This window comes from Halichoeres trimaculatus, unplaced genomic scaffold (genome assembly GCF_033239565.1).
Source record: "Halichoeres trimaculatus isolate MK-OKI-2021-1 unplaced genomic scaffold, fHalTri1.1 fHalTri1_scaffold_4, whole genome shotgun sequence".
Classification (NCBI taxonomy): Eukaryota; Metazoa; Chordata; class Actinopteri; order Labriformes; family Labridae; genus Halichoeres; species Halichoeres trimaculatus.
In genome coordinates, this window is record NW_027437182.1 from 29,221,587 (window position 1) to 29,248,407 (window position 26,821).

Below are 26,821 nucleotides of genomic sequence, written 5' to 3' on the forward strand. Positions count from 1 at the left end.
ATAATTAATTTATGTTAAAATTAAGTATTTTATAGGTTTTTTTTTCATAAATTAATTAAGTCTATGTGAGGATTTCATTAGTGATATTAAAATAGTCTCACTTTTATATATTTGCCTGTTTACAAACCACAATTTAAAACGAGATTATCAGCACCAAAATCAGTCATTTCTAAATGTTATAGCCCAGTACCCAGGATTGGGTGAGATTTTTTCAGGAAAACACAATTTTATTTATGTTATGCAAACTGAAGTGTCTGTGATGACGCTACACTGGTCAACAAAGTTTGTCTGTGAGAAGCAATATCTTTGTTTTTCTCTGCTAAAGACGGTTTCTTGGATTTCTTTAGTTGTAATGTCAGACACTGGAGCTGGACTGTGTAAGAGATAAAGGAGATCAGAGCGAAAAAAAAAAAAAAAGATAAACAGGAGAGTGATAGATCCCGGGCTAAAAGCTAAAACACGGGTTGATCTGTTTGTGATAATATTCATTCCAACCCACAGCCAGCAGTTATTCTGCAGTGGTCTGTTCAAACTTGAGAGTCTATCAATAAAATGAAGAGTGAGGTTACGTTAGCTCTGCTTGGTGAGGTTGGAGTTGGTAGATGAGCTCTGGAAGGACATAACCAGGATTCACTAACGTTACATGTTACAGACACGTCTCAGAGCACCGGGCTGTGAGGAACACTAAACAGATAGTCTGCTCACCTTCTGGACACTAAACTACAAAGAGTCACGTCTTTACCACAGTGGATGATGGTGCTCATGGGAAATGGAGTCTTTGACCTCAGGAAAATATTACGGATTTCATCCAAACAGCCTTTAACTCAGCAAAGAGCAACAAATCCCTGAAGTAAGAGGCTGGTATCTGAAAGTGATCAGAGCTTATGATAGAAAAATGACGATTCTCTGTTTATGATTGTTTATAGATAAGAAATGTTTTTCCATGGGCTGTTTTTAAGAAATAAAAGGGTTGATAGACTAAATGATTGCGTTGCTTTTTATGCCCTGTAAAGAGACAAAAAGATACCACCTCATTTAAAAAAGGTGTGCAGACAGTTCAAAGCGACACAAGCCAGCAGAGCTGATATCTCACCTCTGTTCATGCATGTTTTGAAGAGCAGGATGAGGCAGGCTTGGTCACAAAGGAACCTCACTGTAACATCTGGTAAAAGCTGGTAGAAAGTTGTGCTGTTAAATACAGACGTCACTTAAGTTTTTCAGTGAGATTCCATCCTAACACAGAGTGTGTGATCTCTGTGTGGACACATTTGAACATGGTGAGGATGAGAGTGTGCAGCACAGCTACACACAGCAGATACGGACTGCTCATTTCCACAATCTGACACGTAACAACTGCAAACTACAGAAATCGCAAAACTATATGGACACCTTTTATTCCCTTACTTTCAGTAACACCGTGCATTTTGAGAATTGGGCTTTGAGATGAAATTGTCTGATAGATGATGTGCATCTTTGGTGTTGTAGGCATTCCTAAGGGACTTCTTAAAGCGACAGGTCAGCTTGGCCTGATAAAACATTTAAAACCTGTTTTCTCTTTAACTTTGTGACATTATTGTTGATTTACTTTTGTGCAAGGCATTAACTTTTTTTTAATCTATTTTTTATGTACACTCTTGGCTTTACAAAGGTATTTTTATGAATAGATATATTTTGCAGGAACCTTCTTATGGATGCTTTTCTGTCAGTCAGTCAGTCAGGAAAAGGCATTGCCAGGCTTCATTTGCACACTCATCGTACATCACTCTGAGCTTATATCTGATGTTATTTTTAAATCAAAGTGGTTCAGAGGTTGAATTAATGACTGATATATCCTGTCTGAAAATTGAAGACAGAATGTGTCAGAACACGTTGGCTTCCCCGTGTAAAAAGTGAGTCTTTTCTCATGTTTGTCACTGGCTGTCTCAAGAGTTTCATGAAGCCATTTATAGAAAAACAAGCCGCAGAGTTCAGACCTGGACCTCTGCACCTGGCCTTACAGGAGGGAGAGGAGCCTGCTGATTCAGAGATGATGTCTGCACTCACAGCTCCTCTCACACAAACTGATTATAGCTTTGAATCTCTTCATTTTACCTTGATTATGCCATGATTAAAAATTGCTGCCCCTCTTGAGGCTGAGAGGTTATTTTTTTATTTCAATAAATGGGCTCTTATTTAATCATCTCCTTATTCTTTTGATAGTATTAAAAAAATCTACATGAATCCTTTTTTTTCTCGGATGTACAGAGGTAGAGAAATCACATCTTTATTCATGTTATTTGATTGCTCTTTACGTCCCGCCCTGCAGGAGTAGGAGAGGAAAGACATATTGCAGACTGATTGTGATGTGTTTTCTTTCAGGCTCACAATAAATGCAGAATGTCAGCTGCAGCTGCACAACTTTCCTATGGATGAACACTCCTGTCCTCTCATCTTCTCCAGCTGTGAGTACACCTTCCTTATTACTGTCGTCTTAGAGTGTGCTGAATTTATCTGAAACTTTACTCAGTTTGTTTTTTAAAAGTGCTTCACCAAGTGAAAACAGAGCATTAACAGCATTAAATGAAACATGCCATCAAAGTAAAGCAGAGAAAAGTGGGACTTAAAAGCTCTCATGATGAATGCTGGGTTTGTGTTGATTTTGGCGCCCCCTGTGGACAATACAGTATAACTCATTATGTTTTTAATGTCTTCTATATGCATGCCCTGTAAACTGTATTATTCTGTTTTCCTGATGATGATCCAAATAACTTTTAAACCACTAAGTTAGAAAAAAAATCACTCACTGTTCAGTGTGTGCTGATAGTGAAATAAGCATTTTAGACCCAAGCTGTTTTTTGAACCAGGCTGTAAATACGTTTTTAATGCCGTAAAAGTCTGTTTTTATGTCTGGGTGTGTATGTGACTTCTGGTCTTTCTGCAGCCAGCCTCAAGCTGATTCTTGATGAACAGCAACATTTACCACTTCAGCATAGCCTTCATTTTTACTGACTGGATGTTGCCTCTTAGGTTAGCCACGGGTGCAAAGGAAGTTACTGGCCTGGTGATGTTGGAGGAGGTGAAGTAGAGTGGTGGCAGGCTTTATTGCAGGATGTGATGCACATTAAGTTCAATCAAATGTTGAATCATAATTTTATTTCGCATCAATGAATCATGTATCTACTTGGCATTGTTCCTTAACAGCAGCCTACAAAAGTAGTCCAACGTGCACCTCCTCTAAATCTTAACTACCCTTTAAAGAGACATCACAAGCTCTCTGACTGGTCCACTGGGTAGCATGGTAATCCCAACATTCACACCACAACGAAAAGCCCATTAGACCAAATCACTAGTGTAGAAAGCACTACATGCTAGTGTTTCGATGGTGTTTTGCAGAGTGTCACAGACATCCTGACAGAAATATAAAGAGCTCATGATGATGTAGCCACAGCCTGGAGTCAACGCAGAGGTAAAAACCAGGCTAAACAGGAATCTTTGCCATGAAGAGGTGTGAAAAAAAGCTTTTGACCAGATTACTGATGATCACCTGACCTGTGCTGTTTCATCTGCCCCAAATAACAACTCCAATTTCCAATCATTTCTCTTCCTGGTCTCTCCTTCCTCTGCCTGCTTCACACCTGAGTGCTGTGAACATTCAGGTAGGTGGAGTAGAGTTGGAGAGGTAGGGCAGGCTGTGGTTCCTCTTTGACACACACACATTGAGCAGCATGCAGAGAGGAGCAGGGGTTTGTTCTCCTTCCTATCTTTCTCTTTCCCCCGAGCAGGTTTTGTTTTTTACAACATGTTTTAGGTTGTTGGGTTTCTCTGAGTTAGATTGGGCTGGAGACTGTCAGTAGTTTATTTATAAGGCTTTTATTTTCTCTGGTTTAATCCAGGTGCTGCTGAGAGTGGCTGTGTCTTAAACGGCTGGCTGGCCTCCTTCCTGTCTTTTGTCTGTTTTGTCTGGGGACGTTGCACCCTGGTGCACAAACAGGATGGACACCTCTTTCTCTGATCACCTGCTGAGCCTGTGTCAGGTGCTGCAGGTCGTTATACGACCAGGTGTTGTCTACGGGTGAGGAACACGGGTATCTTTATGTCCTGGTACTTTCCGTGTGTTAGCGGTGGTTTCATGTCTCATGATGCTGATTTTACCATCAGCCGCTGTAACCACACCTGAGCTGTTTTTAAAAAGTAGATGTAGAGATGCAGAGTTTTTCTTGAAGTGGCCACTTACAATCAAAGCTAATCTTAGAAGTGTTTGGTCGAAGGACATTGATTCTTGAAGGCTGGAGACTTTAAGGGGGGCAGTTATGGACCAGGACTGAAGGACAAATCTAAAACATTTGAGATACTAAAGTGAAGTGCGTCAGCAGGGACAAGAACAGATTGATTCACGGTCATTTTTATCCTGAGGTGACTGTTGGTCATTTGGTGTATTTAAGAAATGAATGAGTCACAGCGACTTCACCTGAAGGTTTTTAAAGCGCAGTTTTGAAGCTTTGAGTTCAGTATTTATTTTATTTCCTGAAACAGAAGCGACCATATTTGTACAAGTAGGAGGAGCTTTAGTGTCTACTGCTACCTTCATGCTACCACTGCATCACTACCTTAAAGCAGATTTAGGGACTGTCTGCACATCCAGTCATTTCACAGACGGGACCATTAGCCACAACATACCATTATGGACTAGCTCATTTGGCTGTAGTATTATCTGCATGCACAACTGCAAGTAATCGGCCAGTTAACTACTTGCACTTTGAAAGCGAGGCAGGTGTAGAATGTCATAACCTGGTGGCAAACCCTTATCCAACAAACCTGATGTGAGCATACCCTCCAAGCAGAAACAGCAATGGGCAAGTGGTGACAGTGTCACTTAGAGAAGATCAAAAAAAAATCAGCAAAAGAAATTGACATTTTATTACATCAATATAAATGAACAAACAGCTATTATCAGCTTGTTAATAAATCACAAACTTAGAGATAGCAACAATTTGGTGACAGATCCCGAACAGTGGTGATTGCTCTAAGACTGCAAGAGAAGCTCAACTTCCCCTAAAATGTCCCCCAAAAAAGTGGTGGTATGTAAAGCTGTGTGTACATTTCATTGAAAAAATCTGAGCTAGAATTCCTTCATCTTTTGTTCAGAATCAGCTCCTATCACAGGTAACTGGCTCAACCTCCTTCTCATTCCTCCCTGCAGCGTCTCAGCGCTTTAACACAGTCGGACGCTGAGCATCTCCTGACTTCAGCGGGGAAGCGTAGAGTGGATTGTTCCACTGTGGAAACTGGACGGTCATTGGATAAACGCTGGGCTTTGTCCCACCCATTGGACACTCAGCGTCTCTGGGGGTCTATGAGGCAGTGGGCTGGCCTGGACGCTGGGCTTCTGCATGATGATTGGATGATCTGTCTGAGGCCGAATCCCTTTTTGATTGACAGTGAAATGAGCCAGTCAGAGATCTTGAAGTATAACCCTTCACTGGGGCGTCTTCTGAGTTATATATTCACTTGTTCTGGGCTGATCCAGAGGCTTTATCAATCCCCAGGGAGTTTACTTTTCAATGAGCGTTGTGTTTAAAGATCTTCTCTCTTTTCACCAATAAGCAGCTACAGCTACAGCTGCGGAGCTTCTCCCCCTGTCACTCACACTTACAGCCTGCAGGTGTAGAGAGGAGCTTCTCCTCTTTAAAGCGGCTCAAGTCTTACACCGGCAACACAATGGGCCAAGGCCGTTTAAGCAGTCTAGCTCTGCTGGCCATTGAGAGAACACTGGTAAAATCCCTGGAAAAAACACCTGCGACCAGGGTCGCAGATCATTATCTGGAAAAGGAACGGAGGGTAGAATTTACATTTAAATAAATAAATAATTTCATGATGTAGGCCAGAAAAAATGAGCTTCCCCTCCTTGACTGACCAGCAGCCACCACTGTTGTAAACGCATGTGGTGTTTCCAAACACACATGTGAAGGCCTCAAAAATAAAATAAGTAATGTGAAAGCTGCTTTGTTGCAAGCACTTGATGAATAACTCTACAAACAGCTTTTTGATGAACCCCAACATTTTACCACACACATCTTGGAAGGACCCAGACGCATAAAAGCAAAGAAAAAAACAAATTTGTAAAACTGACAGCAGCGAGCCTTGCCAGTTTGAGACTTTGATCTGTTAACCTAAAAATGTGTCTCCTAAAATCTACATTTTTGGAAGGCTCCACATCATCCGATTTTTATGAAGGGTTATTTCAATCCTTAAATATCTGCTGTCTTTGCATATTCCGTTTTAAACAGTAATATAAGCACGATGTCCGCCTTTAAACAGTCGAACAGATACAGTGATCCTGCTGTTAGTGTGAAGGTGGGGTCTGCTCTGTTGAGGTGTTAAACTGGAACTAAAAACGACAGTAGGATCACATCACACCTATAATGGCTTCTCTTCACTGACTGTCAGTTTAAGACTGTTTTGCTGGTTTTTAGGAGTTTACATGGGCCGGCACCTGTCTGAGTGTCTGTTTAATGGACAAAGATTTGGGTTAGTGTCTGTGAAGTGTCTCTCTAAAGCAACACCTTGCACAACAGCTCCTGTGTCAGCAGTTCCACCTGAAGCTCTGTTTTACAGCCATTTTCAATAGTCCATGTTTTAAAATTACATTTTATAAAATTAATACCATTTCCTTCATGCTGCTTAAGCTTTTCAGCCACTAACAGGGAACAAGTTACAAACAAAACTGCAAAGAAACACAAAAGTGGTTACACATTTTTGTGTGTTGCACATAGCACATGTCAGCATCCATTTAAAGATGCTGTGAGGAGGATCTGTTTTAGTTGGACTGCAGCGCCACCTTTTGGCCCTGAGTCTCACGCACACTGTTATGAAGACATGACTTTTAACAAGGCGTGTGTTTGTTTTGGGAATGAATGGAGATCAGATTGAAACAAATTTTCTTTGATCAAGACAACTTTTTACTGGATACAATGCACCGAGGTAAGGTATGTATTTATCTACAGTCACATGGTGCAGTTGTTTGAAACGTGACAACAAGCAAACTTTGTCACTTTGAATGTAGTTGAGTAGCCAGCTATATGTAGCGCCACTGACAGCCCGGTGCTCTAAGGCGTTTCTGTAATGTGTAACATTAGTGAATCATGGTTATGTCCTGCCAGTCATCTACCAAGCAGAGCTAACATAACCTCACTCTTCATTTTAATGATAAACTCTCAAGTTTGAATAGACCACTGCAGAATAACTGCTGACTGTGGGTTAGCTTGTGTTTTAGCCATTAGCCCGTGCTCTATCACTCTTCCGTTTAGATTTCTTCTGCTCCTTTGTCCTTTTTCTGTCTGACAGTTAGGCTCCAGTGTCCACCATCACTATAAAATTAATCACAGAAATCGTTTTTTGTCAGAGGAAAACTCAGATCTCTCTTTTCATTTCTAAACTTCATTAGCAAGCGTGGTGTTGTCATGCAGACTTCGACGTGCCGTAAATCAATCCGGCTAAGGAGTAGCATTTTGATTAAACCTGTATTGGTGCTGATAACCTCATTTTAAAGTGTGGATTATGATCAGGCATATATCTAGAAGGGAGACTTTTACAGGATCACTTTCAAACTCCCCACTACCCTTTTGACTGACCACAGGACCATAATTAACTTCAAAACCATCAAGCACTTATGAGTATGTCCTCAAGTTTTTTGATAATAAGTTTACAATAAATATATTAATCAGTAGGATTAAATCAACACGTGTCACCACCGCCTAAATCTAATACCTATTAGTGGCTTAATTATCCAACACTTGGTGAATTCTGCTTCACAGTGATAAGAAGAGCTGACAGTTAAGATCAAAAAGTGACTTTGCCATAAACACAGTTATTCCTGCGATAACTTTTCTGACACCTCCTAATCAAAACCCGAATAAAAAGTCAATTGAGTTTCTCATTGATTTCTCCCAAGTATTTACATAGAGCATGTTGTTATCAGTCATTTCTTTTTCCCTTAGTTTCTGTTTTGAGTTAAAACAACAGAAAGAGGAACGATGCAGAGGAGATGCATGAATGTCTAACAGATTTGTTATCTCACCTCACATGAAAAACTAATCAAACCATCTAAACTGATAAACACATAAACACACATGTATCTCACAGGAGGGATAATGTCACACTGCTTCTGTCAGGGAACACTGGAGCTCAACAGGAGAGCTCCACAGGGTGAAATTTACTCACCTTTACAGCTCAAACCCACCATGAAATCCACATCATGTGATTTGTTCTGACTGTTTGTGGACTGAATGTGACATTTCAGGGTTGAGTCTATACAGCAGCAGCACATGGGGAGATGTATTGAAAAGGAAACAGGATGCATTGTTGATGTGTGTTCTGCACTGGATCCAAAGTAGCCTCACATGGATCTATTATGAACATCAAGGACGGACTTAAATGGATATACCTTGAACCCCATTCAGGGCGCAGCTGCACTGAGGAGCGGTTCAGCGCCTCTGAACCGGTTTCCTCTCCCAGGGAAATCATCAGACTTTATACGGGTTTCCATGACCACGTCTGTGTTTCCACATTAAGTCAGATTTGCTTATCTTTAAAGCCATCATGCCTCAGGGAATTGGAATAATCAACTGAGTAGATGCAAATATGAAGCAGAGATAAACAGACAAACATGAGGGGAGCGGAGAACAGGCTGTGAAGATAATTAGCAAACCGCAGCTGCTGAAACTTGTCTGCTTCTCTGCTAAAATAGAAACTATATTATCACTCTAAAGGAATGACCTGGGAAAAATCACGTTAGGCTTCACCTGATATTTTTTATTTTATCAAATATCTGAATGAATGTGTGCTTTAGTTGTAAAATTAACGCAGCAGGTTTGCTGTTTCAGTGATGATTTACTGGCGCTAAAATAACCAAGGCTTGCACTTAACTGTTTATTTACTTATGAGGCAGTTTTGTTGAATACATGAGACCTGTGCTGGAAACTACAGACCTTTGATATGAAATGGTTCTGAATTCAGACTCCAGAGAACCAAATCCAATCGATGAAACCCTGAAACAGAAGGCAGGTAAATTAACCATCAGGAGGAGACATGGGGAAAAAAGAAAGGGGGAAGAAAAGAAAAAGACATACTTTATTAATACCTGAGAGGAAATTCAATTTTCACTCTGCTGCTGAACACACTGCGCACACACAGGTGAGAAACACACACACACACACACACACACACACACACACACACACACACACACACACACACACACACACACACACACACACACACACACACACACACGTGAAGAAGAGATCCTGCCCTGTGCTGATGGAGAGGGGTCACAGGGTGCCTCTGGAAGAAAAAGTTCTGGGTACTTTGAAACTGAAACTTTAAGTGAACAATTGATTGACAACAACAATTAAAGGGAAGGGTTTGCTCATCAGCTGAGTAAGAGTTTAAGACCACAGCTCAGAAAACAAAAACCCTAAAATAGCAATAAAAGTTTGAAAAAGGGATTATTAATGACGAGCTCCACCTCTCTTGTTGATCACTTCAAAAATGTATTTTGGCATGCTTAATGTGAGTGTTACCAGGAGGCAAGTAAGAACGTTGCTGAAAGTAGGGGGAAACCGTTGTTTTCACTGTACACACATCAAAAAAATGAAATCTAAGCAGGTGATTTTATCTTAATTTTAGTAAAAATCTCTTCAGTCCCCTGATAGGTGAACCCTAGTCTTGTCCCACCTTCCTTTATACTAAACAGGTACAGAGGATGGCTTTGGCAATCCGTAACACTGATTCCTACCCTCTGTGTATAATTCCAACTCCTTTCTTCTAGATGAAGGTTTTTTGTCCCAAGGTGCAGGACACATCGTTATAAAAACAGCTTTGTTCCTGTCACCATCACTGAGCTCAATAGGATACATAGCACATTATTTGATTATCTCATTTTGATACTATTTATTTGCTCTATTTTCTATCATGACTTTTGTTTTACTATTATGTTTTATAGTTATATTTTTGAGGTTTTTATTGTGTTTTTTGTTTGTTGTTTTATTTTTCTGATTTATATATCTGATTTATATATATATATATATATATACACATATATACACATATATATACACATACATGTGTGAATAAATATATATGGTGAAACACCAAGTTATTTATGTCTTGTCACTCTGACCAAGGTTTGATGCATTTATTGTGTGTTGAAATGTGATCACTTTGTCTGCCAGACAAATTAAATAAAGTTAAAGTGAAGTTGAATCAGAATATAACAAGCTGAAACATGGCCAAACGTTTTGTTATCCTCGCTATCAGACTGAGAGCAGCTGATGAGCTGACAATTTAGTAGGAGAAAGCTTCAGTCTGCAAACTAAAAGCTGTTAAAACAATCACATTTATTTTCACCGTTCTATGCTCAGTACACACATCACTCACTGACTGCGTGAACAAACTGAGTGGGGGCTCCTCCCACTCAGTCAGTCAGTCAGTGAGTAATTCGTGTTGGGGCTCTAGCTTAGTGCGTTCACTGAACTGACTAAACGTGTGAGTCTTCAGCCTCAGTCACACACTCTACTGACTGAAACACGATCAATTGAGATTGTCGTCAGTGGATGTTAAAATGGTCAGCTGAGCAGGGCTTGTTATTAACTTTTTTGCTCACCTGTCACGGTAACTAGTGGTTTCCCAGAGTTACCAGCCACTCAGCATTTTCACTAGCCAGAATTTTGTTGTTTGATAATTATGTTTAATGCGATTAAAGCCAATGATAAAATGCTATAGTTTACTTGAACTAAATTTACAACCTTTTTAAATGTAAATGACCCCTGTGCACACTCAAATAAAGACTACATAAATGTTTAATGCCACAGATCACTATCAGGTATTCACTTTTTAAACAGTCGTGTGAAGGTTGTGCTTCTATAATATGAAAGTGTGCAGTCCATTAAGACAAAGTCATAAAAGGAGTAGTTTATTATTGCATTTGATAAAATTTGTGAAGGTTGGAAATAATTATTTATTAAAAATCGTAATTTTTCAGTAATAAACTGAGTGACATACTTTCTGGACTATGAGTCACTCCATAGTGTAATCATGCATTTATTTTAGTTGGCTTAAGTCACACTGGACTATATGTCTGATTAATTTACAATGAGTTAGTTTGTTTACTGTATTTTTAGAGTGAACTTTATACATATAACTTTGATAAGTGTTTGTACATTAGGAGGTTTAAACATTGTTCCTCCAGCTCCTCATATCTGTGACCTGTTTTTCTTCTCTACGTGTGTTCCTCAACAATCCTCCCCCTGCTCTAGGTGAGTGTTGACGGTGAGATCGGTGCAGTCTGGGCTTAAATGGGCTCCATCAGATTAACGTCCTCACTTTTAAAAAAGTTGCAGGAGTTTTGACGCTAGTTTGTGACTCAAATTCTGGAATCTGTTTACAATAGTGAGCGAAAAAGACACGAGTGAAGTTTTAAATTATGTTAAAAGGCGCTAAACACCTGGAGCTGTCATGGTGTCCAAGATGGAGGCTGGAAATTAAGGCTGTTTTCCAAACCGCCTACTACTCACTACCTACTGCTTTTGCTTGTAGTATGTGGTATGACTGCTCTTTTGGATCTGTTATGATGTTGGTTTTTTATATATAGATATACAAAACAAGAAATTGGCAGATCTTGGCATTTGGTTATTTTATTAATTGTATCAAACAGAATCATCATTCTTGATTTCTAATCTTACACCAAAAGTAATATTGTTTCCAAGATTTACTGGTGTTTCTTTCTCATCACTTCACTTCTATCTCATGGACGATCTAATGTTAGTGTTATGCTGTAATTATAATGTTGATTAACTCCACTAGATGGCGGTAATTCACCAAAACCTGCCACCATATAGACAAACCGCATTAGTGCCGTGCATCGTGGGAAACAGTATGCCAGGAGGACTGGCCTGTTGCATACTGAGATTTTTTTTGGATCAGGAGGACATCCCGGGATTTTTAGTATACTGCAGATATTACAAGTTTTTATATACTGACTACTACATACTGAATTTCAGCCAAAATAGAAGGCACTGCTAGTGTAGTAGGCAGTTTGGAAAACAGCCTGTGTCTGAGCACATCTCAGCAGTTACGTCAGCAAAAGACTCGGCTAATGGACCACTGAGCAAACACTTTGTGCAGGCAGTACTCATGGGAGTTGTAGTATCGTAGTCTCTAATTGCAATGGGTTTAGTATTTCAGATGCTGTTTTTTAGAAAACTACAATTAAATAATTCAACCTGCCAAAGTGGCCAGTAAGAGTGACGGTGTTACCTGCCACAGCTGGAATTCACCTGCAATGTCAAGCCCTGCAGCTGAGTGAAATTAAAGTGGATTTATAAGCTGTTTCCAAACTGAAAGATATCAAAAGCACATACATTTCATGACACCTAATTTTTAATCAAATATTTGCCACTTCCTCAGATTTGATGACATGAGAGGGAGATGTAGGGGCAGGCTTGAACGACACAAGGCTCCCAACCGACTCCAACCTGTTGAGTCAGTACATATCACTGACATGAAAGGGAGAGGAAGGGCGGCCTTGAGCGACTCTTAGGGTATAGAGAGAGTGACGGGAGATGAGAGAAAAGAAAAGAGAGCGCCACTGAAGTTGGAAAATGAAAGACTCAGAGAAGAATTATTTGTCTTACACGTTATGAGATTGTGAGGAGTGTGTTGATGTTTGCTGATTAGACTCCATCGTGATGCCTTCATGTTCTCAGAGGGCTGCGAGGCGGAGAGCAGAACAAATAATTTGTTGAGAAATTGTAATTTATGTCTTTGTTATGAACAGTGATGTAGATCTATCACAAGCTCCAGCGTGATGTTCATAAGTTTTATTTGGATAAAGAGCTGTTTTCAGCATTGATTGTCGTTTTCTAAACAGTTTGAATTTAAATGGCAATCGTTGAATCTTTAATGGTGTCATTAACGGCAAATGAGGAGAAGTGTTGGCAAATGTTAATGAAATTCATTCATCAGGCATGTTTGCAAACAATTAGTACTTTGTGCATCATGTCCCCTGTAAATGTTTGTGTTCACTGACAGCTTGTTTCATCAGGTTGTAAATAAGTGAGTTTTCTATATGAAATGATTATGTGTCTGTTTAAGACAGTGGTGACTCAGGGTGGTGCAAAGCTGGAGTCATTAACCCTTCATTAACCTCACATGATCGATAGCAAAGGCATAACCAGGCTGTGTGCACATCATGTGAAGGTCAGGCTCAACATCAAGATGGATTCGGCGCATTATTGAACCAAAGCTTTCATTTAATCCACTTTTCTTCTGTCTCCGTTTCTCCGTTCCAGGCCGTCTTTTCATTAAACAGCCGCTAGCACAAGACTAATGTTTCTCTGGGTGGCCTTAGGTCTGTCTGCAGCACGATATTCATCATTAGGATGTGCAATGTAGTGCCCGAGGTCACACACACACATGCGCTCTGTAATTGCAGATGGATACCCGCGAGACGAAATGATTTACAAGTGGAGGAAGAACTCTGTGGAGGCGGCGGACCAGAAGTCCTGGCGTCTCTACCAGTTTGATTTTATGGGCCTGAGAAACACCACAGACATCATAAAGACCACAGCAGGTACGGTGTGTCTACTTCTCTCTGTGGATTTGTTTTCCTCAAAGTGTTCTCTTAAATTATTCACTTTTTTAAAACAGACAAGGAAACAAATCAAAGAAAACAATATAAATGTGGTGGTGCAAACATTTGAATACTTTGAATAAAAGATCCCAAAGGCCTCAGGTGGGCCAATTGTGAAATTGGGGAAACTTTTTGAGAGTCTCATAACCAATGTTATGTTTTTCCTTCTTTGCCTTTCACGACTCCACTGTTTTGCTCCATTTTCAGAGATGAGGAGAATAAATCTCTGATCAGTCTTTGATTTTATCACAGGCATGGTAACAAAGCCACCATAAAACTTTTCTTATTTTCCCAAAAGCAGCTCTGCATTAATGTTGTGTTATTTTTTCTTTTTTAAAAGACAGGATGTCAGAGCTGGTGGGTTTCTGGTGCCCCGCAGAGGCCCAAGGCTCAAGGTCCAGTCATACATCAGTGCTTTCCAGCAGTTTGTGTTTGTACAAAAAAGACTTCCCTTCAGATTTCTGAAATAAAACCTCGGCTAGAGGAGTTTAAAGAAAACAAACAGCTTGTTTCAAGAAAAGTACACATGAATTCATGTCTTTGGAAAACAACATGTGTCGAGAAGTCCCCGAAAAAATCTGAAGCCTAAAAATGGCTTGAAATGAGCCAGTATCCTTGGAGTTTCCCTCCCTGCACTTATACTCGGCTCAGCTGAAATGTGTGAAAATGAAAAACTGATTAAGTCCCTGTCGAGACCGCCAAATCAATTCTAAGATAAACAGACAAATCCATTAGTCAAACCTCTCTCTGTCCGATGATCGTCTGTGTAATCCCATCAAAAAAGAGAAAGTCACAAATACACCCGTCTATCTCTTCTCCATCTGTCACTGCCAGCAGCTGCAACCCATCGTTCTTAACCACTCGAATTTAATTTAACAACTTTTTTCAGACTGTCCACGGGAGACCACTGAACAAGCCGTCTTTATAGAAGACTTAATTATCAAACTCCGTATGAAGGAGGAACCTAAAAATGTCCTTTTTCACATGACGAGAGAGTTACCTTTGTTCAGATCTGACACCTCTGAAGTTGAAGTCGTGCTCCTTGAGGTTTCAATCGTATTTAATGTGGTGACTCTGGTCCAATCTGGTCTTTTTTAGTTCCAGCAGATTCTGTTCTTCAGCTACATTTTCTCCATGACAACAACAAAAGTTGGGATTTAATATGAAATGGTTCATAATTTTTCAATTGTTCAAACCATGTTTGTCAAGAATTTAAAATTCAAAAACATTGCAAAGCCTACACTAAATTTTTTTTTTTTCTAAATTAAAAATTAAATGATTATTTTGAATTTGATGCCAGGAACATTGTTAGAAAAGTGAAGACAGAAGCACGTTGAACATTGTGTTGCACTGATCTCTGTATCTTAAATGATCTCTGTTTAAATGTGGTTTCCTCTTTGCGTGGCACAGTTTGAAACTGCATGTATGGATGAAGCAACAAACAGTGTCCTCTGAATCTTTTAATGGTATCAGACACTGTCAAAAGTAAAATCTCCAAACTCTCCAAATCACAGAATTATTTCTTCATACAGTTTCTCACTAATGGGTGAACCTTGTCCCATATTTAACTCTCAGTAGAGTGTCATGTTACCAGCCTGTTTCAAAGCAACACTAAAGATGAAGAGATATTCCCCCAGGTGCTCTTTTTTGTTTTGTATAGTTTTTTTTTCTTTTCTTTTTTTTTTAATTTATTAAGTTATTTTTATCTGTTTTTATTTTGAAGTGGGGTTGTTTGAGAAACTTGTCAGTGGTAAGTGTATCACGCTCAGAGGATGCTGGTTGGCTCAGCCTCTTCACTGAGAAACCTGTTGGCAAACCCAGCAGGTTGACTCTACCACCTTATGTAGCTGCAACCCCCGGCAAAAATTATGGAATCACCAGTCTTGGTAGATGTTCATTCAGTTGTTTAATTTTGGAGAAAAAAAAGCAGATCACAGACATGTCACAAAACTAAAGTCATTAAAATAGTATGTTTTTGGTTGGCTGCACAGTGGAGCAACGGGTAGCGCAGCAGCCTCACAGCAAGAAGGTCAGTTTGGCTGGTTTGATTCCCAGCATGGCCGATGGGCCTTTCTGTGTCCAAAAACATGCTCATCAGGTTAATTGAACACTCTAAATTGTCTGTAGGTGTGAGTGTGTGCGTGAATGGTTGTCTGTCTCTGTGTCAGCCCTCTGACTGACTGGCGACCTGCCTCTCGCCCAATGACAGCTGGGATAGGCTCCTGCCACCCGCGACTGTGATCAGGATAAGTGGTTCAGAAAATGAATGAATGAATGAATGAATGAACTTTCTGGTTTTAAGAAACACTAAAAGAAATTTAAAAAAAATACATCTAGAATAACAGTTTCTTTTTTAGATCAAGCAGAGTAAAAAAATATGGAATCATGAAAAACAAACAAAAAACATTTGAACCCACCCTTAGTACTATTTTGCAACTCCTCTGGCTTTTCTAACAGCTGGCAGTGTCTTAGACATGGACTTAACGAGTGACCAACAGTACTCCTTATCAATCTGGCTCCAACTTTCAATGGTTGGTGTTGCCAGAGCAGCTTTGCAGGTTGGAGTCTTGTCATGAACGATTTTCTTCAACTTCAACCACAGATTATCAAGATTGCAATCCGTACTATTTTCTGGTGCTGGTGTTAGTTTTGGAAAAAAAAGATTCTAAGGGTGATTCCATAATTTTTTCTTCAGAATTAAGTGATTTCATGATTTTTCCCTCTGCTTGATCTAAAAAAGAAACTGTAATTGACTACCACAATGTTTTTTCTTGATTTCTTTTAGTGTTTCTTAGAACCAGGAAGTTGCTATTTAAAATGACTTTAGTTTCGTGACATGTCTGTGATCTGCTTTTTTTTATTAAACAACTGAATAAACATCCTCCAAGACTGGTGATTTCATATTTTTTGCCAGGGGTTGAAATCTTGAGATTACTGATCTACTGACCGAGTCTGATGTTCAAGTAAAGCTGACTTTGAACCAGTCCACCAGTTCAATGCTAGTTTTCAGTTTTGCATCTCAGTTTGATGAAATTTCAAAAAGAGCTGAACATGATCCGGCTGACACAACATGACATGTATGTCACACAGCTCTATGGTCTAATTAAATTTCCCCACCAGTTTTATTAACTGTTATCAGCTGAAGAGAGGAAGCTGCTACTGATCTACATAAAGCTGACTCAGAGTTTTTATTTTTAGAAACATTGTTCGTCATTAGCATTCATGATTCCTAATGAATCCTAACCTGTACACCCTCCTGCTCCCTTTAGCACCTGCTGGTATTTAAACACCTACTCTCTTGTCTTTTGGCAGACATGATAGCACATTGAGCTGCTAATAAATGTGTATGGTGATAATTAAAACATCGCCCTTCAGATATACATTAATCACAAAATAAGTGAGAGATGATATGGTTATGAATAATGATTTTAAAACACCTTTTTATTCTGTTAAATGATACATGATTAACGGTGTTAAATATCCACAACGTTATTTAAACGTTAAGATTAAAGGTGTTTGAGATTTAACCAGCAGTGAGACATTTCAGCTACTTAAACATTTTATGAAAACACAGATCTTTCATCATACAGTTGTCTTTAGTGATGATTAAATTAAATATAACATAAGATGTAGAAGAGGTTTATCAGATGGGACTGATGGTGTGAGCTGGATTTCCTCAGGTCGACTTCTCCACAGCACAGGTGCTCTGAGAGCGAGGGCACAGTCACCTTTTAATGAACACTAACACTCTTGTATTGGTGTTCATTAGGTTTCCTCTCACTATTCCTGCTCCACTCCCGGGCATGAGTCCTGCTTGTCCAGAAATCTGTGCAATTCGTTTTTTTACCTGAATTTGTCAGATTTATTCTAAACTTGTCAGAGAAATGACGCTGATCAGCGTGAAAAGGACAAACTATGATGGCAGGAAGCATGATCGAGGACAACTCGTGACATTTTGTTAAATTTTATACATTGACCCATGAACCAGTGGTTATCATGGAGGAGGCAGGCTTTGTGAAGCTACAGCTAGTCACCAGGGGGCGCTCTGAAACCGTGTTGCCAACTTAGCAACTTTTACTGCTATATTTAGTGATTTTTTTGGACCCCTTTAATGACTTTCTTTTTCTTTTCTTTTTTTCAAATACATACTTGTCTCTTAGTGGTCAATTTTGCCAATTCCAAGCCTGGATAAAGGGAGAGGTTTGATATTATGACATTTAAAAAAAGAATCAACTGAAGAAAGTCCATTTACGTTGTTTCTGTTTTTTTTACACACTTTTTGTTCCCTCTCTACTACAGTGTCCATGACAGTTGGATAAAAATGGCTTATTGTGCAAAAAAAGGTGAAGACGTAATTAATCGACATTTGGTGACCTTTGCAACAGCCAATAGCGACTCTCCTTACTGAGGAGTTGGCAACACTGACCGAAATTTTTGGCTTCACTTGGGGGGACCTGTGAGCTCCAAAATTCTTTAAAGTCTGTTGTAAAAATATTTAAAAGATTTTTTTTCAGGGTTTAAAAGTGAAAAATTATAACTTTTTGTTCCTTTGTGGAAACATAGATTAAAGCCCAATTTACACAACAACATTTCATCTGAAAACGCTAAAGCACAGTGAAAACGCTAAAGCAACGGGAATACTAGGAGCAGAAGTGGAGCAACAGATGCACATTTTTTTAAAGACAGTCAGCGGATTGAGCAGCACAAGCACGACACGGTAGTCTGCAACGATCGTAACAATGGTACTGTTGTCCTGTCGTATGCGTGAAGCAGAGCGTGACGTCAGCGTTTCCACTGAAAACGCCGGCTTACTGTTTACACAGCAACGGTGTCAGCAGCATTTCAGAAAAATCCCACTCTGGGGACCGTTTTCAAAAGTTTGAGTTTTAAGTCGGCTGAAATGCAACAAAACTTTTGCGTTTCACCCTAAAAGCGTTGTGGTGTAAATGGCCCCAAATAATCGCACAATAATCACAATATGAAGATAGTGGAGTATAGAAATGACAAAACATTTTCCATTGAACAAAAAGTAATTACAATCACTTGGATGAATATGTTTACATGTTTTACATATCTCTCAATTTTAAACAGTTTCTTTGCAATGAACTGTGCTGTATCAAAGTACCTACTCTGATGTGCACAATAACAGTTAATAGTTTATTTCTTCAGGCGAGAATGACTATTGTTTTAAATTCAAACCAAAAAGGGTTATTTTAGTCTCACAGAGTAATTACATTAAGATCATTTTTATCTATTATTCAATTATTTGCGTATAGTGTTGGTGTTAATGTGAGCTGAGACATGCCTGATGTTAAACATCTTTTCTTGTGTTGTTTTTTATCCTCACACAGGCGACTATGTGGTGATGACTGTGTACTTCGACCTGAGCAGGAGAATGGGATACTTCACCATCCAGACCTACATCCCCTGCATCCTCACCGTGGTCCTCTCCTGGGTCTCCTTCTGGATCAAAAAAGACGCCACACCAGCCAGGACAGCTCTAGGTACAAAGAGCATTTCTCTAACTTTCAGCTGTGGAGATGCTCAGCAAAACGGATGCATGCAGCCTCTGAAGGTTGAAGGATTGAGCTTTCCATTTGCACTCTTTTATTCTGTTTCGCTCCATCTTTATGTGCAGCTGTCTCTACTGCCTGAAATGTGTTTGTCTGATAAACTGAGCCACTTCATCTGCTTTTTCTGTTCTGTTTAAACTGCTTAACTCTTTTGTTCATGCTCTCTGTTTGTTTATGTGCAGTCCTGTGGAACTTTTGGGTCAAGGTAATTAACTTCATGCAATTTTATTTCAAATTTTCTCTTTTTACTTTCATGCATTAAACAAATGTTTGAGACTGATTGACTTTGCACGGGCCTGTGGTTCAGGATAAAAAGGCTTAGCTTTAAGCTGACATTGTGAAAATATAAAGTGTAGAACTGTACCTTTCCTGAGTACAAAAATAATTCAAATCTTTTAACATGTAAAGTTTAATTAAGGCTCCTGGGGATGTTTGCATCTTAAGATTACTAAAGAACAATGCTAAAAAACAGAAACATAAATGGAACCTCCATATGGCAGCATTTTTCAAAGCCCCCTTCTTAAGAAAAAAATGAAAGTAATACTATTGTAAGCAGAGAACAAATACATATAAAGACACTATAAAAACACAAAACAATGCACCCATTATGTGTTACAGTTCTGTCAATTATCTTAACAATAACAAAGTTCACTTAAAATAAATAAAACATGTTATAATGTTACATAATGTTACATTATGTTGCATTCAGTTACACAATGTTGTATTCTTAAATGTTATGCTATGTTCTTGACCATTGTAACATACAAGTTGTGTGGACTGGCATAGTAACATTGAGATACATTTCCCAGTTATGTTGCCTATTGCTAAGTAATATTGACTAGCTGAGTTGCCTAGTGACCTTGCTTGGTTATATTGTTATTTTACTGTACGTGATGTGACTTTACGTGACATTACTTACAGTGATATTACTTTATGTGTCGTTACTTAACGTGGCTAAACAAGGCAAAGTTACATTGCCTGGTTGTGCTGCCCAGTTACATTGCAAAGTAATATTGCCTAGTTGAGTTCAAGGTTATAATAGTTAACTAAAACGAAACTAAAAATGAAAACTAAAATTTAAAATGCATTGCAGTTAAGTCAAACTAATAAAAACTAGGAAAGAAAACAAAAATGATAAGTAAACTAAAACTGTATCTTGTGTTCTCAAAACTAACTGAAACTAACTCAAATTATAGCGAAAAGGCCCTTAGTTATAGTTTCTGACAATGTTAACAGCCTTTAGGATTTAGTTAATCCGACACATTTTCCCAATCAATTTTATGACAATTTAAGGCAGTTGTTAGTGCTGTATGGCATCATCATAGCGACATACTGGGACGAGCTTGTTACTGCACTGACTGGCTGTGCGCTGTGCTGCCAAGAAACGTAGCGGAGCAATGATTTAGAGCATCTGTAAGAGTTTGATAGGATATGAGTCTGACTTTGATTGTGTTTAAGTCTGTCTTTCTTGTTAGAGTCCAAGTTTCTAAAGATTTAAGCTCATATTAAATTGTTTTATATAGTTTTTGTTTATATTATTTTTATGTAATTTAGGTTAACATTATTTTTTATATAATTTATGTTTATATTTTTATATTAAGTTTATATTATGTTTTGTGTTTAAGGAAGCAGCCAACATTTCAGTGTCAGCATTGACTGAGCAGTGAGCACTATGTTGCTGGTTAATAAGGTGTGAAAAACCAAAACTAAACTAAAACTAAGCCTTGTTGCAAAAATCAAAACTAAATAAAAACTAGAATGCCCGCTCTAAAACTAATTAAAACTAAACTGTAATGGGGTAAAAAATTCAAAACTAACTAAAACTAAACTATAATGACAAATCCAAAACTATTATAACCTCGGTTGAGTTGCCTAGTTAACTTGCTTGGTTATATTGTTCAGTTATGGTGTTCTATTACGTTTCCTTGTTAAGTTCCATTGCACTATGTTACTTTATGTGACGTTTCTCAACGTGACGTTACTTTGCATGACATTTCTTTATGCAACATTACTTTATTTGACATTACTTTATGTGACATTACTTTATGTGACATTACTTTATTTGACATTACTTTATGTGACATTACTTTATTTGACATTACTTTATGTGACATTACTTTATTTGACATTACTTTGCATGACATTTCTTTATTTGACATTACTTTATTTGACATTACTTTATGTGACATTACTTTATGTGACATTACTTTATTTGACATTACTTTATTTGACATTACTTTATGTGACATTACTTTATTTGACATTACTTTGCATGACATTTCTTTATGCGACATTACTTTATTTGACATTACTTTATTTGACATTACTTTATTTGACATTACTTTATTTGACATTACTTTATTTGACATTACTTTATGTGACATTACTTTATTTGACATTACTTTATTTGACATTACTTTATGTGACGTTACTTTATGGGATGTTACGTTGGCTTGTGTGTTACGTTATGTACACATATGACATGATACCACATCTCTTTAAACCATACCAGAAAAAACATATCTTGTGTTTCAAAACAAATTGATAAACTACGACATACACAATACAACACAATAGAATGTGATACAATGTTATTCAGTGTGTTGTGCCCCATAGTTTATGGTATTATCAGGTTTTATATGATACAATTTATTTTTAACTCTACAGTATCAATCAGTGCAATGACACGTATGATAAAATGCAAGACTAATACTTTAAAATCTGTTTTTAAGAAATATGAATTCAGAAATTGACGTGGTAAAATCTCAATGATCTTCTCCTAAAAGATAAAGGAAAACTAAATGTAATTCATGCTGTAATGACGTTCAACAAGAGAAAGGACTCAGGAGTGCCTCTAAAGCTGCAGGTACCCTGTGTGATTACTGAAGAGGTAAATTTACATGAGCCTTTTTCTTCTTTTAAGACTGGGGCAGCAGCTTTCTGAACTAGCTCTAATTTTCATCTGCAACTTGATTTTTTCCCATCAGCTCTGATTTTAAGGGTTTGGAACCATTTCATAGCAAGGAAATACAACAGTAAAAGTGGAAATAATGAATGGATGTGAGATTTGGGCTGATTGTAGGAGTTCAGGAGCTGTGTGGGAGGAAAGATAAAGCCCTTGAGGTGCAGAAGAAAACGGGTGTGAGTCATACCTTTAGTTCAGGTTTAAGCCTCTATAACATGTAGTTACAAGACTTATTTAGCTCAGTAAGTTCTCACACAGCCTGTAGAGGGTTTTTTTTCTCTTCGATCCTGCTGCTGATTCCATCGGCTCGAGCCAAAACTCTGAAATCTGTGCCACAGCATCTGCACGAGGCAGTTAAGTGTAATCACTGTGGCAAGCAGAGGCTAAAGGAAACGTGTGAGATGTCTGCCTGAAATAGACAAGGCCAGCTTGTTACCATGGGAACCTCAGCGAAACAGTCACAGATGTGTGTCTCTTTTTCTTATAGGCATCTCTTTAATGTTCAAGCAGGAGGAGACGGGGAGAGGGGAGAATAAGACCATACTTCAGATAAAGAGGTTTTCCTCAAGTCTTTCAATCCAAGTGACGTCAACATCTGCTGTTTGTCAAAATGAAAATGTCAGCTCCTTCTCAGCAGCTTAGGGGGTCTGAAGGTTACTTAATCAGAAATGAAATAGCTGGATTAGAGGCAAGGATTAGAGGAGTATCTGTATGCAGAAAACCAAGGATATCTGATATAGGAAACACACATACCAAGTTTTTTCTGCTAACACTAGCTTACTAATGGGAAGCTGTGTTTTAATAAAACACACAAAATACAATCCTAATTGACAAATATGTTGAGGAGTTTTAGCACCTATCAGCTTATTGTTTTTATGTACGCAGCTGTACCACTTTGGTTCTGTCCCACTGATTTATATCATTATCTCAAATATCAGCTGTTTACAGAATAACAGTCAAATCCCACCAAATTTGTCACAACATCTGACAGGTTTCAACCTAAGTCGGTGTTTTCACTCACACTGACTTCTCTGTGATGATCCAGCTGCGTTTTAGCTCCAGCAGGTCAGAGCCCTCTGGATCAGATACGCAAGACTTTTGCAAGACAGATGCCAAAGCAGCAACACACTGGTTGACTATCAAAATAAGAGAAACTGTTTCGATATCAAGTTCATTATAACTTTACTACAACAACAAACCTACAAAATGAGCACTGTGAGAAGTCAACAGGTTTGAAGATTCACAGCCAAATAAAAACAACATAAATGAGGAGAGGCTCATCATCGGGGTGGGGACTGTGGAAAAACCTTGTTCTCGTGACACTCACCGGCCACTTCATTAGGTACACCTTGTTGGTACCAGATTGGACCCCCTTTTTCCTTCAGAACTACCTTAATCCTTGGTGGCATAGATTCAACAAGGTACTGGAAACATTCTTCAGAGAGTTTGGTCCATATTGACATGATAGCATCACACAGTTGCTGCAGATTTGTCGGCTGAACATCCATGATGAGAATCTCCCAGTGTACCCATCAGAAGATGGGTACACTGTGCTCATAAAGGGATGGACATCGTCAGCAACAATACTCAGGTAGAGCCAAAGAGAGCCAAGAAAATATCCCCCACACCATTACACCACCAGCAGCAGCCTGAACCGTTGATACAAGGCAGGATGGATCCATACTTTCATGTTGTTGACGCCAAATTCTGACCCTACCATCTGAATGTGGAGCAGAAATCCAGACTCATCAGACCAGGCAACGTTTTTCCAATCTTCTATTGTCCAGTTTTGGTGTTGCTGTGTCAATTGTCGCCTCAGTTTCCTGTTCTTAGCTGACAGGAGGGTCACCCGGTGTGGTCTTCTGCTGCTGTAGCCCATCTGCCTAAAGGTTGGACGTGTTGTGTTCAGAGATGCTCTTCTGCAGACCTCGGTTGTAACCAGTGGTTATTTGAGTTACTGTTGCCTTTCTATCAGCTCCAACCAGTCTGTCCATTCTCCTCTGACCTCTGGCATCAACAAGACATTTTAACCCACAGAACTGCTGCTCACTGGATATTTTCTCTTTTTAGGACCATTCTCTGTAAACCCTAGAGATGGTTGTGGGTTAAAATCCCAGGAGATCAGCAGTTTCTGCAATCACCTTTCTTTCCCATTTTGATGCTCGGTTTAAACTGCAGCAGATCACCTTAACCATGTCTACATGCCTAAATGTTTTGATTTGCTGCCATGTGATTGGCTGTTTAGAAATTTGTATTAATGAGCAGTTGGACAGGTGTGCCTAATAAAGTGGCCGGTCAGTGTATAGTTCCCACACTAGCTGGTGGAGGCCTAAAACAGAGCTTAGAGGAGATAAATTTGTTCCTGAAACAATCATGCTGACGAAAGACTTCAGAGAATTAATTTTTAAAATGCCATATTGACCTGGGCAGAAGACAAGGGTTTCTTTCATTTTCAGTGAGATGAGTTGCTCTATAACTGGGGTCTAACCATTGATACATGCTGATAGTTGTCTAGGGTTGCTACAGGACTACTTCATCGTGAAGCGTCGGTTTACACTAAGAGCGATCTACTCACAGTCAGCAAAATGAGACACAGAGAGCACTGCTACAACTTAAGAGACTTTTTGGTTCATTTTAAGTCATTTTGGTCAGACACAGCCCTCTAATGCCCCCGGTATTGTTTGGAATGATTTTCAAGAGGAGTGATTGCAGCAATCATACATCATGGATCATACCCCATGTCCGTGTGCTTGTGCTTGTGTTTGAAGTGTACTGTGCCAAAGCCCACCTATCCAAAGCATCCCAAAAAAGTGAAGAGTGCTAAAGCACAGCACGCTTGCAATCACACTGGCCCAACAAACTGGACTTAAGGGTTTAATGACTTTTGGAGCACTCTCTTTTGTCATCCCTACCCAAACCAGTGGCAACTGCTGGTCAGTCAAGGAGGGGAAGCTCATTTTTTTCTGGCCTATTTCATAGATGTGTTTCTTTATTTATTTAAACGTAAATTCTACCCTCCGTGTCAGCTTGCTAGCAGCTGGAGCTGCTACGTGAGACTACAACAGGCTGTAAGTGTGAGTGACAGGAGGAGAAGCTCCGCAGCTGTAGCTGTAGCTGCTTATTGGTGAAAAGAGAGAGAATCTTTAAACACAAAGCTCGTCGTTTTAAATAAAACTAAACTCGCTGGGGATTGATAAAGCCTCCGGATCAGTCCAGAACAAGTAAATGAACAACTCAGAAGACGCTCTGGTGGAGGGTTATACTTCAGGATGGCTGACTGGCTCATTTCACTGTCAATCAAAAAGGGATTCAGCCTCAGACAGATCGTCCAATCATCATGCAGAAGCCCAGCGTCCAGGCCAGCCCACTGCCTCATAGACCCCCAGAGACGCTGAGTGTCCGATGGGCGGGACAAAGCCCAGCGTCTATCCAATGACCGTCCAGTTTTCTTCAGTTTCCCAGCTGAAGTCAGAAGACGCTCAGCGTCCGACTGTGTTAAAGTGCTGAGACGCTGCGGGGATGAATGAGAAGGAGGTGGAGCCAGTTACCTGTGATAGGAGCTGATTCTGAACAAAAGATGAAGGAATTCTAGCTCATATTTTGTCAATGAAATGTACACACAGCAGTACATATCACCACTTTTTGGGGGACATTTTAGGGGAAGCTGAGCTTCCCTTGCAGTCTTAGAGCAATCGCCACAGGCCCAAACCCTTCCCTTTACCCCTTCATGTTTCCTTTCTCACACCAGGTTTCCTATCCAGTAAAGGGGAAAATGTCCAAAGATAACCAAACAAAAGATTAATACTCTTAACTTACAGGGGTAGAGAGTCTGGAGATTATTGATATGTTTGATAACTAATGAAGCAACCATCAGCGAATTAGATCAGTATCTGTGTTCATGAGAGAACACTGTCAGTGCGTCATTACAACAGAGCTGCAATGACTCATCATCAATGGACACAAATCTATAACATGATTCGTCTCTGGTGAATAAAGAAGTCCATGAGTCATAGTCATTGTACATGTGTTAACGTTATGTGGGCAGATATGGTCCTCTAGGGTTCAGTTCTTTAGAAATGAGGCATTTAATAATTATATTCTCTTAGAGTAGAGCATGTGACACAGCGGCCAGGAAGCAACAGGTGGATAGAGAATAAAAAAACTGAATGAGTTAGGAGTGACGCATCTGGCACCCTTAATATTTCTGCTAAATATGGCATGTGATAAACAAAGACCAGGAAGTGACAGGTAGACAAATAATAGCAACAAGACAGCGACTGATGACACACCATCACACCATTAGATAGAGTCATAAAAGTCTGGTGCGTTTGACTCAGCGCTGCAAATAAAAGAGTTGCTGACAAGATCAGCAAACAGGAACTTTTTTATTTATTTTTTTTTATTTTGTTTTATTTTATTTATTTATTTATTTTGGTGGGGGGGGGGTAAGTTAAGGGGCCCAACAGTGTGAGTTTTACACCCTCACCTTGAAATCTTCATCTTTGTATCTCTCCATCCTTTACTTCCCCTGTTATCTCTTTTCTTTCTCATATCAGCTAAAAAATCCTTGAGATCTTTAATGACTTGTCGTAAAAAACAGTCATTATTATCCAT

The 26,821-nt window shown here is 39.1% G+C and overlaps 1 protein-coding gene across 1 annotated transcript in view; it reads left to right on the forward strand.

The window, feature by feature from the left end:
* gabrg3 (gamma-aminobutyric acid type A receptor subunit gamma3) overlaps positions 1 to 26,821 on the forward strand; it is a 151,213-nt gene that overhangs the window by 104,333 nt on the left and 20,059 nt on the right. Inside the window, exons 5-7 of the mRNA XM_074667970.1 lie at positions 2,359 to 2,441; positions 13,472 to 13,609; positions 19,021 to 19,173. Coding sequence (XP_074524071.1) covers positions 2,359 to 2,441; positions 13,472 to 13,609; positions 19,021 to 19,173 — 374 coding nt within the window. The remainder of the gene's footprint in view (positions 1 to 2,358; positions 2,442 to 13,471; positions 13,610 to 19,020; positions 19,174 to 26,821) is intronic.